Source organism: Stegastes partitus, unplaced genomic scaffold (genome assembly GCF_000690725.1).
Source record: "Stegastes partitus isolate 25-593 unplaced genomic scaffold, Stegastes_partitus-1.0.2 Scaffold417, whole genome shotgun sequence".
In the NCBI taxonomy this organism is placed as follows: domain Eukaryota; kingdom Metazoa; phylum Chordata; class Actinopteri; family Pomacentridae; genus Stegastes; species Stegastes partitus.
This window is the reverse complement of record NW_007578148.1, coordinates 224,706-239,011: the sequence shown is the minus strand read 5'-3', so window position 1 is coordinate 239,011 and position 14,306 is coordinate 224,706. Positions and strand designations below refer to the sequence as shown.

Sequence of the window (14,306 nt, the reverse complement as noted above, 5' to 3'; positions counted from 1 at the left end):
CAAATCATAAAAAATCTGTATTTAAATGCAGCAAAACATCAAAAACTTTGATATTATAGCACCAAAACATCAAAAAAACTGGATATGAATGCCCCAAATCATCACGAATTGGATATTATTGCACCAAAACAAAAAAAATCTATATATAAATGCAGCAAACATCAAAAAACTTAATATCAGTGCAGCAAAACATCAGAAATATGGATATTAGCACACTAAAACATTAAAATCTGGATATTAGTGTGTTAAAACATCAAGATCAAAGTAACCAATATCTAGATGACAGAATGCTGTAACGTTATCAAATCAACGAAGCAGCAATGTTGTACATTTATGTCTGAAAAGTGCTTTAATGAGCATGGGAGATGGTGTCTGGGATCAACGGTAATAAAATAAAAATAAAAAACAACAAAGTCGTGCCGTTTTTTGTAAGAAATTGAATTTATCAGTTTCCAAGAGGTATATACAGGTCATATATACTGTTCCATATGCATGTAACGTTAAAAAAAAGGCAACAAAACAAGTGATGGATTGTGAACATGACATACAGTACAGTACAGTACGCTCCTTCCTAACAGCTGATAAACTCTCCTGTAACCAATAAACCGTTTAACAAGCAAATGACAACGATTTCATTCACTGCACACCAAGACAGACTTTACAGTAAAAAAAACAAAACAAAACAAAAAGAAAGACTGGAATAAAACTCAAACCTGGAAACCAAACGTGACAGGCACCGAACTCAGAGACAAAGAGCTCCGTCACTCCGTCGTGCTGTCGTCTATGGGTTTGTGTGTCCGAGTCCACAGTCAACAAATTCCTGACCGATCACATTCGTCATTACGCTACTGATCCTTCAGGCGATTCATCTTTTAGGATTAAAGATCGAGAGTAGATTTACATTATTAGCTTCTATTCACCACATGAGATGAAACAGGATCTGGGGAAACCGACAACATGGCGACAGACTGAGATGATGGGGCACAGCAGTGTACACGGCATAGTCTGTTCGTCCGAAGCGAGTCCGTCCGTCCGTCCGTCCGTCCGTCCGTGGGGTCCGACTACCCCGTCGTCCGGCCGAATTCTAACCGATGGTGACGCCAAAGCCGCACTGGAACTTGTTCTTGCGGTGGTTGAGGAAGGAGCAGAGTACCAGGGAGAGCGGCAACGGCAGCAGCTTCTTTTCTAACGTCGCGCCGACTATCCAGTTACTGTCTACTGAACCTGGACAAAGAACCACAGAGGTAGAGGGGTTTACTGAAAGAACAAGTCAAAGCTCCTGATCACATCCCAGTCATGTAGCAGTTAGCATCTGCCAATACCCAATGTAATTCTTCTAGATCGGGGTGGGCAATCCTGGTCCTCGAGGGCCACAATCCTGCATGTTTTAGATGCTTCCTTCTTCCAACACACCTGATTCAAATGATCAGGATGGTTACCAGGCATCTGCAGAGCTTGACGATGAGCTGATCATATTAATCAGGTGTGTTGGAAGAGGGAAACATCTAAAACATGCAGGATTGTGGCCCTCAAAGCCAGGATTGGACACCCCTGTTCTAGATGATAGACACTTCAGGTATTGTAGGTTAGCTGTAGTAGCTGGGTGCTCCACCAGGGGGAGCCTCTTACTGGTTGTTACTGCAGTTAGATGTGGGAGTTTAGCTAACAGAAGGGCACCATGACAAAGTCTCCATTGAAGCATAATGACCTCCAGCCAGCCACAAATATTAAACCTAGCTGGGATAAACGAGAACAGTGCTACACATCATACCTTTAAACTGTAAATTAGCTTTAGGCACATCTAGCTGGTAGCCAAACGATACGCTGGTGTCCTGCATCCGGCCGCTCGCCTCGAACTCGACTCCGACCTGCAGCTGTTGACGAGAAGAGTTAGACAGGTAGAACCTGACGGAGGCAGAACAGGAAGTCACAGTGGAACCTCTTCTCCTGCAAGTGTACCTGCAGGGATTTGCTGTTCCAACAAACATCTGAGCGCCAGATTTGTAAACCTTTTTTTTTTTCAAAGTTATTTTTTTGGCCTTTGTTCATAAGGGAGAAGAATGGGGGGAGGACATGTGGGAAAGGGTCATGAGCGGGATTCGAACTCATGACCTCCACATGGGGACTGTAGCCCTACACATAGGACGCCAGCTCAACCCGGTGAGCTATAGCGGCGCCCCAGATTTGTAAACTTTTAAAGCAAAGTTAACCAACACAAGGGTCAGTCAGTGTCAATTCAGACAGCTGCACTGTGTCAGATTTTTGTTCACTTTTTGGGACCAAAAATACATTTAAAAAAACATATTTTAGCTGAATTTGGAGAAACTCATGTTTTCAGATCTGGGTTTTTGTTTTTGTTTGTTTTACACATAAAAAGCTCTCTTATCTCACCTGCCTCCCTTGACTGCACGTCACTGCTCTACACAGCCGTGAAAGTTGGTGAGGACACAGACAAAACTGTTTCCAGAATCTCCAAATGAGTAAGTAGGTCCAGCAGAAGCCAAATTTGTATTGAGTGGTCTTTGAAAATGGAAAAAAAAACGCATCACCACATAATGATGCTGCCACCACCATGCTTGAAATTGGGGACAGTGCATTTGTGGTGTCTTGCTGCGATGTAAGGAGATTTGTAAATAGTTTTTGGGTCTCTAATCTATGCAAAATAAAGTGGTGGAGTTCTGAGAATCGTATGTTTTTAGACCTTAAGATTTTTGTATTTTCACTCCTAAAAAAAACCCATAATACCTAAGAAAAGAATTTCAGGTTTAAATATCTGCAGAAACATCCCTCTCAAAGTCAGGACATTTGGTGAGAACACAGACAAAATAGTTTACAGATGGTTCAAATGTTTTATTGGCTCCAACAGAGGCCAAAATTGTAAATATTGGACCTTGAAAATGGGGAAAGAATTCTCAGACAGGAGTTGTGTGGGGCCCTACAAGGTTCTAGTAAGTGTACATTTATGGATGTTTCTAGATTTTCTACTAAATGAACAGTCTTTGGTTGACATTTTACCAACTCTGCCATGTGAAATGACACAAACATACTTCTGCTTCAGCAGCTGATCCTATTTGACCCGAGTCTGATAAATAGCAAATGTCCAAACAAATACCTGATCGTTGGCTTTGTGGTAGTACGACGCATGAGCTCCCGCTGAGCCGAGTGTCAACGTGGCGATGTAGTTGCTGCCTGCGGAGGACAGTCAGGCTGTTAGGAGGAGTAACAACATAAATGTGCTTTAGTCCAGACTACTTTCTAACTGCGTCTCACCTGTATATCTGCCCACCAAAGACATCACGGAGCCCTCCTCTCCTGGCCGGCGGTGGTAAACCAGCTCCCCTCCCAGAGCCAGAGCCGGCGTTATGGACTGGAGGTAGTGTGTGACAATGATACCTGACAGGTGGACGACAACAAGTTTTTCATGCACTGTTGTCAGAAATATGAAAACAACTGCACTAGAACAGAAGCTAGCTTTAGCCCTTGGATGCTAACGTGCAGGTAAACTGGATCCGCCACAGCTTCACCGTCCGATGACCTACCAGAGCTGACGAGGACGTCTGGGTTTCCGAGTGTTACGGTCGCAGTAAAATCTTCTCCCCTGAACTCTGCGTCGCCTTGCCAGTTTACAAACTTGTGTTGTTGTGTCTGAGGACATGACAGATGTTGAAATAAATCAGGAACAGTAGAAAAGAAATACACGATAAGGTTTTTTTGTGCTTCCTAAAGAGATTTTAGGTTCCTACCACAGCTGACAAAACGATAAAAATTGACAACTTAAAAACTTTAAACCAGCTTTGTTAGCTGTAGCTTCATCTACTCGAGCATTATAGACCTTTTTGTTTATCCAATGGTCAGAAATAACAGGAAAATAAATACATACACGCTAGCATCTCGCTTTAAATCCTGACAGCAACGTCACAACACGCATAAACACAGAACCAGGCTTCGGTTTGTGTTGATACCAATCAGTTAAAAGATGCCTTGGTTGAACCTGCTCTGGTTTAGGTCGGCTCAGGACATCCCTAATTAAAGCCCGACGTGGGATGAGCAGGTTTACCTGGAAGGCCACTTTGGATCGTATTCTGCTGCTGATCTGGTGGATGATCTGAGCGTTAAGGCTGCCGCTGTTGTCCATGTCGCCCACCATGACTGGGAAGAACTGAAGAGCAGGACATTAGTATTACAGCTCAGACGATAAACAAAGGAAACATCTCATGGGTGGGAGTTTACTGCTGCATACCTCTGCTGGACCAGTCTGCTTCGAGCCAACATACGTAGCACCGAACCTGTAGCTGGAGTCTCCGGTGGTGCTCAGCAGCACATTGTGATTCACCTGGAAAGAGATGAAACACAGAACATAAACTCATCTGCATGACTGAAATACTGATTAAAACCTGATTCAGTCCAGAAGGTGTCCATCTAATTTATCTAAATTTGAGTTTTAAAGATGTCGTTTGGCAGTAATTTAAAGAGTTGTGTAAAAAACTGACATCAAGCAGCTCAGAGTTGTGCTGCTGTAAACGTCGATGTGGTTGAACTGACCTGGAAGTGGTTGCTAAGGCCTTTGTTCACAACTAGCCTGACGCCTTCCATCTGCATAGGAAACACCTCTGAGGAGGAAAAACAGACGCAGATCAGATTCGTTCACTTCTGATGCTTCACAAAGCTGAATGAAGCTCCCACCTGACCCCTCAGAATCAGCTGATTTTTTTGTACAATAGCTTTATTACACACGTGGACAGAATAGTTGGTACCGCTCGGTTAATGAAAGAAAAACCCACAACGGTCAGAAATAACTTGAATCTGACAAAAGTAATAATAAATAAAAATTCTATGAAAATTAACCAATGAAAATCAGACGTTGCTTTTGAACTGTGGTTCAACAGAATTATTTTAAAAAATAAACTCATGAAACAGGCCTGGACAAAAATGATGGAACCCCTGGTCAGATTCAATTTATTTCTGACCGTTGTGGGTTTTTCTTTCATTAACCGAGGACCACCAACTATTTTGTCCACATGTGTGTATATATGCACATAGAGGTGGGTCCAAATTTCAGTTGTTTTTTTGTTTTTTTTTTAATTTCGAAGCATCAGAACTTCATCAGTACAGAAGACAGACACATGACATTTTCAGGAATCAAAAACACATTTGAGTTCCAATAAAAGGAGACTAAAAGACAATCATCTCGTGTGGAGGTCCAACGGTCCTTCCATTGTCTAGAACTGGTTCTGACCAACCACCATCACACATGCTGATATGAGCCTGGAAAGTTTACCCAGAATGCACTTTGTAAAGTTTCCTCTGGTGAATGATCAGAACCAGAACCACATCCAGTGTACCAATGATTGTTTCTATGACTCTATGTCATAGACATTAACCTGGTACCACTATGACACATCCCATAATACTGATGCTACCAGCTGCTGACAGAGGACATGAACAGAATTTAAAGATTTAGTGTTTAAATTGTGTAAATAAATACTAATAACAAATATTTGGTGTCAGGTTCTACCAGAACCCAGATGTGTTCTTCCTCCTAAATGTCACGTGTCTATCTGCTGCACTGATGAAGTTCTGAGGCTCAGAAATGATGGAAAATGTCTACTACAAAGTTAGAAATTTGGACCTTCAAAGGCCTGGAAGCCTGGAAATATTCATAGTATGAAGGTAGAACTTCATAAAGTATACTAAAATTGTTGTACATAAAACAACAGCTGATTCTGAGGAGGTCCGGTTGAAGGCACAAATTAATTTTTAAAGGATTTACTCCCATTATTATATTTTTATTACATGTTTCAGTCCACATTGTTAAAATACCTTTGCATTTGCGATGACACTCATCAAACGTGCCCGGGTTGGGCAGAGGGTTTTCTGCCTCCTGCTGCTGTCCAGAAGTCGCCCCAGTCTGGGGTATGACTGGGGAAACTGGAGGCATCCCAAAGCCCGGCGGCACCGTCAACCCGGGGGCAGCGGCAGTGCCGGGGGCTGGTGGTGGTGGGTTGGGGGAGCTGGCAGCCAAAACACTGCCCATGCTGAGGAGGTCAGGACAGAAACAAAGGCATAAAGTGAGACACAGGACGGGTGACTGATTGAGTTTAAACCAAGAAATGGCAGCTGTAGGTTAGAACAATGAACACAACACAAAAATGTGACATGTGAAGTTAAAACGCTGGAGAAGCTGCAAGAGAAAGACTTAAAACAAAGACCTGAAGAAACAGATGTCAAGATAATCTGACTTTTCTTGCCCAGTTCAGTCTCGTCTTTCATCAGTATTTCTTTGCCTGATTAACTCCACAATCCCAACACATCGTGCAAACCTGCCGTTTAGGGCTGCAATAAATTAATATTTTCATTATCAGAACATTATTTTTCAATTTCTTGTCAATAAAATGAAAAATTTGCTACAGATCAGGAGAATATCTTCAAACCAGCAGCTCCAAATGCAGACATTCAGTTCAAGGGTGGAAAACAAAAACATCTAATCCTCATATTTCAGAAGGAAGAAACCAGAAATAACTGAAAAGATGATATAATTTTCAAAATAGCTGAAGTTCAGTCATCTTTATGTTATTTTGTGTTTACTTGAGTAGGGACAAGTGTGTAGCCTGAACAGAAGTCCCACAATACAGCATTTATTATAACCCCAGCTAATTTAAAATGCCTGTTACTAAATCAATCAACTATTTATCGCAGCTCTGCTTCCACTAAAGCTTCTCATCTCTAATTCAGTGTTCACACCACAAAGGATGGATGGTAGGAAGTCAATAAAGAAGGTTGTACAGTGAGCGTTAAAACACACTGCACGGATGAAGTCACATTATATTGTTAGCTTTTAGCTTAATTGCTTTTATGACTCACTGTTTCAGGCACTTTAGTATTATTTTTTAAAAACCCTCCAGTGAAAATTAAGTCTGTTTAGCTTGTTTACGTGTCTGTATGAAGCTTTTTAAGTGACTGAAGACACACCACGAGCTAAAAAAAAAGAAGCCACGGCTGCATTTCCACCTTGAAACTGCAGCGTACTGATGACAGTCTCAAAAACACACATTCAGCATGCACAGCAGAATTATTCCAAAATTTCAACTTGTCATTGTGTAAAAGGACAAGTTTTACAGCTTCTGAGCAGAGTTGTGGGTGAGCTGGTGTGCTCCAGCTGCAGCGAGCAGAGAGAAAGAAAGGGGCTTCAAAGATCTGCACGTTCTAAAGGAATCAACAGCAAACATTTTCATTTGAGCCATCTTGAGGTAAGAAGAGAATATTTTCGTTATGTCTCAACAAAAATGGGGAAAATATCTAATTGTGATTTTTCTGGCAAACACTTTGATTTGATTTGATTTGCGATATAATATTTTTAAAGTAAAGCATTTGGACAATATTTACTGTGGGCCACATTCAAAACTACTTAAACTTTAAAACTTGAATTTGACACAGTGCACAACATATAAAACGCAGCGTTTGTGATTTGCTGATTGCAGTATTTTAAGAGTTCAGTCTTCGCTTTGATGGAAGAGAACGTCTGAATATGCCAATGCCAGGATTGAATCAATTACTGCAGAGGGAGGTAAAGCATTAAGTCAGACATATGTGAGTCATCAGATAAATCTGATGTTGACATTAATGTCACTTCCAAGTCAGACTCTGTTAATTATGGAAATTAGGTTATAGGAAGATGGCAGCATTCCCTGATGGCACCATCAGGCTTATTTTCTTTAGTTTGTAAAGCTTCATTTCGAGCAAAAGAAGACATTTAACACCTGAACCACAGAGCACAGGCTGAGAAACACAGCCCCTTAATAATTAGCGAACGTGTAGAATTGGTGGAGTGTCCCTTTAACCTTTCACAGCTCATTCAAATGAAGATAAAGCAGCAGCAGGTGAGACATACCGGCCCACTTATAGTAATAATAACGTTAACTGACTGAAGTATAAGATAACAGTGATCGCTAGCTGCTTCCTGAATAAAGTGAGGCTAACACTTTGAATGAACCATGCCTCTCATAGAAGCCAGTATGATTAGCTAAGCTAGCTCATTAGCATCGTTCAGTGCAGTGGTTAGCGTGCTAGCTAGCTTTCCCACCCGCCGCTGACAGCGTTAGAACACACCGCTGCTGCTAAAGAGAGGAAACAGACTCCGCTGTGTGAGCCGGCAGCTGCCGCTAAATCAACCCGACTGTCTGCAGTGAAAACTGGAGGTTTTATAAAACACAGCTAACGATGCTACTCACGTTGTAGTTTCCAGAGGACGATGCAGCCGGAACTTGAATCCTATGACACCAAAGAAGAAGAGTGACGCTAAGGCCCGCCTATTTGTCCCAACGCCTGTTATGATTGGATGACACATCACGGCCCTCAGAAGGGATTGGTGAAGTCACCTGTCAGTCATGGTAAGTGTGCAAAAAATCGAGGGCGTGTTTTTGCACTGATGACGTAAGGAGAATACTTAAGCGGTATTGGCTGATCTAAGCGAGGTCGGCAGAAAAGGGGCAGGACGTAGGGCTCTGAGGCCACTGATTGGAGGAGACATTTGCCTTCGGTTGGTTGCACTTCGGAGGGCGGAGTCACACGGAACAAGAAATAGCATGAAGGTCAAACGGCAGCCGGAGGGAGGAAACACACAAAACAGCACAAATAGAGTTTATTAACGTGTCGCTGGTATGCAACAGCGACAAAACACACACTACCGTTACACACGTGTAGTACAAATATCTAAAGGTATAACTTATATATCAGTTATTATATAATAATAAGATCATACAAAATTATTATATATAAAAATATATATGGGTTTTCCAGTAGGGTTGGATCTTTAATTTATCATATAAATTAATCAGGCAGTTTGAATAGTCAATAACATTGATATTAAAATTTTAGATTTTTACTTTATATAATGTTGAATATTAACCTTTATATTTAGGTGTGTCAGGCTAATTTAAATATATATATATAGTAGTCTTTTTAATATGCTAATCAATCATGGAAATGTACATTATATCTACATTATTGTGTATGTATGTATTAATGTATTGTATATATTATTACATTTTTTATAATTATATTAGAATAAGGTAAACTTGTATTATCCATTATAGGGACTAAACCATAATATTTAAAATCCGTTAATTTCCTATAAGAATATTATGAGATCTTAGCTCTAATATTTAAATTAGGCAGTTCATTGACAGATTTTCCCAGTGTTGTTAAATTGCAGAAAATATCTAGTAAATCAGACAAAATGTAATAATTTACACGTTGACGGTAAAAAAAAATAAATAAATAAACTGATCAAAAACAGTAAATAATTTATATTTTTACACCATTTTACTGTTTCATTGGGCTAAAAATGATCATTTTACAAATATGTGCTGTTACTTTCATTGTTTGTTCTTGTTCTTCTGCAGTTTTATCGTAAAACAGAAACATCTACAGTCCATTCAAACTATCGTCTCAGTTTGTTCAGCTCACTGCAGACCTCTAATCAAACCCTGTAAATGCTGAATGGATCAGAGAAATAAAAACAGCCGACGACAGACAGTAAAGTTCAGGTCAATTTATTGAATTTCGTAGCCCTGCATGTGTTTCCACATTACAACAGTAGAGGACAGAGTGATGAACACGAGCTGCTGGAACACCGTGTGCCTCTTTAATGCATTTTGTAGAGAAACCAAATAAACAAAAAGCATTAAAACAATTCAAGAATGACATGTTTTGCAGCCGTAATACCCAATCAGAATCATCGGTTTTGAGTCTAATGGCATCAAAAGGAAAATTCTTGAGACGGTGGGAGGAAGATGATCAGACTCACGATTTGGATTAATTCAAGTCCAAGGTGAAGTCGGACACTTAAAAATGTTTTGGGAGGAAAAAACAAGTCAAATTCACCAGAAAGCTCTTTTGAAAAGGGACCAATTAACCGACATTGTTTCAGAATGGAACCACTTCTATCCATGTTGTCGAGAAAACACGACTTTTTATCTTTAGCTACTTTCAAACAGAAATTCTTTTGGAGCCAATTAAAAATCCAATTTAATCAGGGAAACACTGCCGTAGCTTTACCCTCGGCTGACTGCGTTCTCGTTAAACTTGGCAGAAGCCTCCAGCAGCGCGGGTGAGTCCACGTTAGAGCGGCAAAACTGACGGATCCAATTGAATTAATACTAGTTTAGGTGTTAACCTGGTGTGGGGGGGTTCTGATTTCCACCTATTTAGGAATTTGTAGAATCTCAGGCAGCAATCCCGTTTCTGTACCCGAATCCTCACCCGTCTTCTCGTTTTCTTTTTGAATTTTTTTTTTTAAACAAATATCCCGCCCACCCCCATCAGCGCTCCGGGTCAGAGCGCAGACAAAAGACGCACAAACAACAGATGACAAAAATAACATTCAAGACAATCATACAGACGTTCAACATCACCTCCTCTGTGACGACTGACGGGTTTCGCCGACTAAAAATGCATTTTTGTGGCTCTAAAATCAGTCATAGAACTCTACACAACCCACTGAAGCTAATTTAGTTAATGTAGGAATTAACTGTGATGTGTAAAATGTCAAAGTAACACACACGGTTGGATCTATGACATGAAAATTCTGAGTTTATCCAACTACAAATGCATTTTTGAGGCTCTGAAATCAGTTAGATCTAAAAATGCCCCACTGAAGCGAATTTAATGTATTCAAGAATTAACTACGGTGTGTAAGATGTAAATGTAACAAATAAAATATAAGGTTGGATCTATGACAGGAAAATTTTACTGTTTTTCCAACTAAAAATGCATTTTTGTGGCTCTGAAATCCGCTCAAGGTGGCCATGCGACCCTCTGAAACTCATTTAGCCAAACAGTTTGGTGTGTAAAAAGGAAACACGTATGGTTCAAGCTACGACGGGTAAATTCTGAGTTTAACCAACTAAAAATGCATATTTGTGGCTGTAAAATCAGCTGTAGATGTCAAAACAACCCTCTGAAGCTCATTTAATTAATGCAGGGATTAATTTTGGTGTGTAAAGTGTCAAAATAACAACAAAAAATGCATTTTTGAGGCTCCTAAATCAGTTAGATAAGATCTAAAAACGCCTCGCTGAAGCTAATTTATTATATTTAGGAATTAACTTTTGTGTGTAAAGTTTCAAAATTAGAAACATAGCATATGGTTTATTGAATGATGACTTTAACCAACTAAAAAATGCATTTTTGAGGCTCTGAAATCAGATGGATAGATCTAAAAATGCCCCACTGAAGCAAATTTAATGTATTTAAGAATTAACTATGGTGTGTAAGATGTAAATGCAACAAATAAAATATAAGGTTGGATCTATGACGTCCAAATTGTACTTTTTTTCCAACTAGAAAAGTATTTTTGTGGCTCTGAAATCAGTTAAAGTTCTCAAAATGTGACACTGAAGCTGATTGGATTGATCAGGATTGAACATCCGGTCGGATCTCTGAAAATATCTTTTTGAGGAAACATTTTTTGGCAAATAAAAGTCTGATCGATATTTCTTTGAACATGTGGGGAAAAAAAATCCACCTTCTTTTTCACTAAAACTTGAAAAATTCAGCGACTGATGTTCATAATTTCTGCTTTTCGGGTCCCAAAGGAGACGACGTAGCGACAGTCAGGGACGCGATCAGCAACACAAAAACAAAGATGGGACGACAAAGGAGAGAAAAATGGAAAGTTTCTCATTCAGAATGAAATGTTCGTCCACAGACGTGAACTCTGGGAGGAAGAAGATGGAAAAAGAAGAAAACAATCGCATCCCTGACAACATGTGCACTGACACTTAAAGACGACACGAACGAAAAACAAACACAAACGAAGGATCGACTCGTTCACGCGTTCAGCCTCACGACGTCGGTTCGACTGATTTTCCCAGTTGAAGCTTCACGTAAACAACTAAACTCACATTTCATCACACGCCTGCTTCACTCACTCACACAAACACCCCAACATCCACTCACTCACTCCACATTCCACTTTTTTGGTTTTGCTTCAAATGTAAATCCTGAAAAATCTATTTCAAGGGAAAAAAAAAATAAAAAAATAGGGGGTTGAAACAAAAACTCCTCCGTCCATGAAGCAAAGCGTTTTCTTTTTTTGTCTTTTTTCTTTTTTCTCTCGTTGTAATTGTAAACGACTGGTGTGAATCATTTACAACTGTGTTTCCTCAAACGGGATTCGTAAACACCTCGTATAAAGATTGCCCTAGTGGAAATAAAAAGAAAAACACGGATCGAGCTGCTGAAGACAAATCACAGCACTTTGATCATCCGTCACACAAAACACGGAAACGGCTTCGAGGAGATCACAGTGCTTCAACGCTTTCCACAAACTCTCCGCTTCGACTCCACTCCGCTCTCTGGCACCTAAAACGAGCCGTTCGCTGCGCTCTTCAGAGGAACTTTAACTCATTTATTGGTGCTTTAGGTGCCAGAGAGAAGATTAAGATAAAAAAAAAATAAAAAAAACTTCCTCAAAACTCAACCAAAATAAAAACAAACCTCCAGAAGTTACCCAGTGCTAAAGCCTCTCAGTGCCCCCCCGAATCCAAACTGCTTTAAGCGACAAAAAAAATCTTAAAAAGCAAAAATACTTTCTTTTTTATGTCTTTTTGTTTGTTTTTTTTAAATCGTTAGTGACGCTCTGTAGGGGAGGACAAAAAAAATAAAAATAAAAATCTCAGCTGCCTGTTTAAAGATGCTACAATTTTGCTTTCAAAAAACAGAGTCGACCCCTCACAAAGGATGATCCTCACATTGGTTTGTTTTTATAGAATTATAAAACATTAGCTGTGCCGGGAAAGAAAAACATCCTACTGCTGCTGCTGCTGCTGCTGCTGCACAAAGATTGAAACGTGGTCCTTTCGTCAGCAGGCTTCGTGGTCCGTGAAGCCGTTTCACATCCAGTATTCAGCGTCACACGAGCGAAGCCTGGAAGTCAGCCTCGGATGCAGCAGCAGCAGCAGCAGCAGCCGTCCGAGTTTGGCAACTAATACATTCACCCACTTCAATTTGTCAGGGCTTAAAGTTGTTCCACAAAAATCTGAGCATGTGGGGGGAAAGAAAAACGACAGGAAAAGAGCTGTTTCGCACCAAACGACGGACCGACTCGCTTTTCATCTCCGCCGTCCCGAACCAAGTCGCCAATGCATCGAGAGGAAACTTGAGTTTTCATGCGCCGGCTGCAGCGGCTCGTAGATTTACAGCGTTCACCAGCCCAAAGAGGAATTCATGTTTTTGTTTTAACGTAAAAAGAGCCGTAACTAATCGGGGGGAGAGGGGGCTTGTGTCGTCTCGTGTGTTATTCAGAACGAAAAGGGGGGAAAAAAAACAGTCACGCAGTATTTAAATAAAGCTGCCCTTTTTTTATTGCAACGTTCACATTTTAAAAAAAATAAACGTTCACATTCACGATGGTTTCGGGAGAAGTTTGCGCTGTGGTGTGTGTGTGTGTGTGTGTGTGTGTGTGGTCTCTCTTTCCCTTTTTGCATAACGGATGTCGGAGTAGACTCGGGTTGTCGTTTTGTGCTCGTACTCGCTGCGGGCTATGAATGGATGAGTGCACGTGGGAGGAAGTAAGGCACTTAAGTGACAACAGCAGTGTGAGTGGACAGGCCAGCGGCGGCTGGTGGAGGTGCACCACAGCGACGTTAAAAAACCGACCCGACTGCGGTGCCGGGGCGATGAAAAGCGTCTCCGAGGACGACGGGTTCGGAACGGCTCTGACACTCGCTTCGTTAGTCCGGTCCGACATTTGGTGCGAAAACGTTTCCCGATTGGTAAAAATAATGAGGCAGCTCTGTTTTGAGGGAAAAGTAAAAGGAAATGAAATTTTAAAAAAAAATAAACAAAACAACATCTTTTACATCCATTCGACAGGCTCTGAAAACAAAGGGTTGAAATGAAGAGTTGCCTGAAGCCTGTGTGCAAGCGCTGATGTCTGTGCAAAAGCCCGGTGAGTCTTTGAGTTCTGGAGGAAAGACGAGACGGCGGTTAGGGAGGCGGCTCTGAGGTTCATTATCCAGTTACTGACTTCAGCCGTGTTCGGATCGTCCACTCGCTCGCACACTACGGAGTCTAATGGGACAAAAATCACAGCTGAGCGCAACAAGAAACACAAAAAAATCTGCCTTTGTTTTGTTTGTTTTGTTTTTAAATTAAATGCAGGCTTAATGAGCTGCTTCTTCCTTAAAACAACTGTCTATTTATACTACTAATAACAAAATAATTAAATGAGAATAAGTCTTCTGATAAAAACACCAGCTGGATGTTTAGATTTCATATTTATCATCATGTTGGAAAGAGAGCTT

The 14,306-nt window shown here is 40.7% G+C and overlaps 2 protein-coding genes across 3 annotated transcripts in view; both read right to left on the bottom strand.

Moving 5' to 3' along the window:
• Positions 1 to 419: 419 nt before the first annotated feature.
• Positions 420 to 8,267, bottom strand: LOC103360127 (mitochondrial import receptor subunit TOM40 homolog). The gene is made up of 10 exons (XM_008285792.1): positions 8,229 to 8,267; positions 5,821 to 6,035; positions 4,543 to 4,610; positions 4,241 to 4,333; positions 4,058 to 4,159; positions 3,540 to 3,645; positions 3,271 to 3,393; positions 3,113 to 3,189; positions 1,772 to 1,874; positions 420 to 1,224 (listed from the first exon to the last, which is right to left on the bottom strand). Exons 2-10 carry the CDS (start codon positions 6,032 to 6,034, stop codon positions 1,085 to 1,087), a joined length of 1,026 nt encoding a protein of 341 aa, XP_008284014.1. The 5' UTR covers position 6,035; positions 8,229 to 8,267; the 3' UTR covers positions 420 to 1,084.
• Positions 8,268 to 9,535: 1,268 nt separating this feature from the next.
• Positions 9,536 to 14,306, bottom strand: part of LOC103360126 (probable ATP-dependent RNA helicase ddx6) — a 17,908-nt gene continuing 13,137 nt past the window's right edge. The window contains exon 13 of one of the 2 annotated variants that reach the window (XM_008285790.1): positions 9,536 to 14,073. The gene's annotated coding sequence lies outside the window, so the exon portion shown is untranslated. The remainder of the gene's footprint in view (positions 14,074 to 14,306) is intronic. The other variant, XM_008285791.1, reaches the window with a different exon arrangement.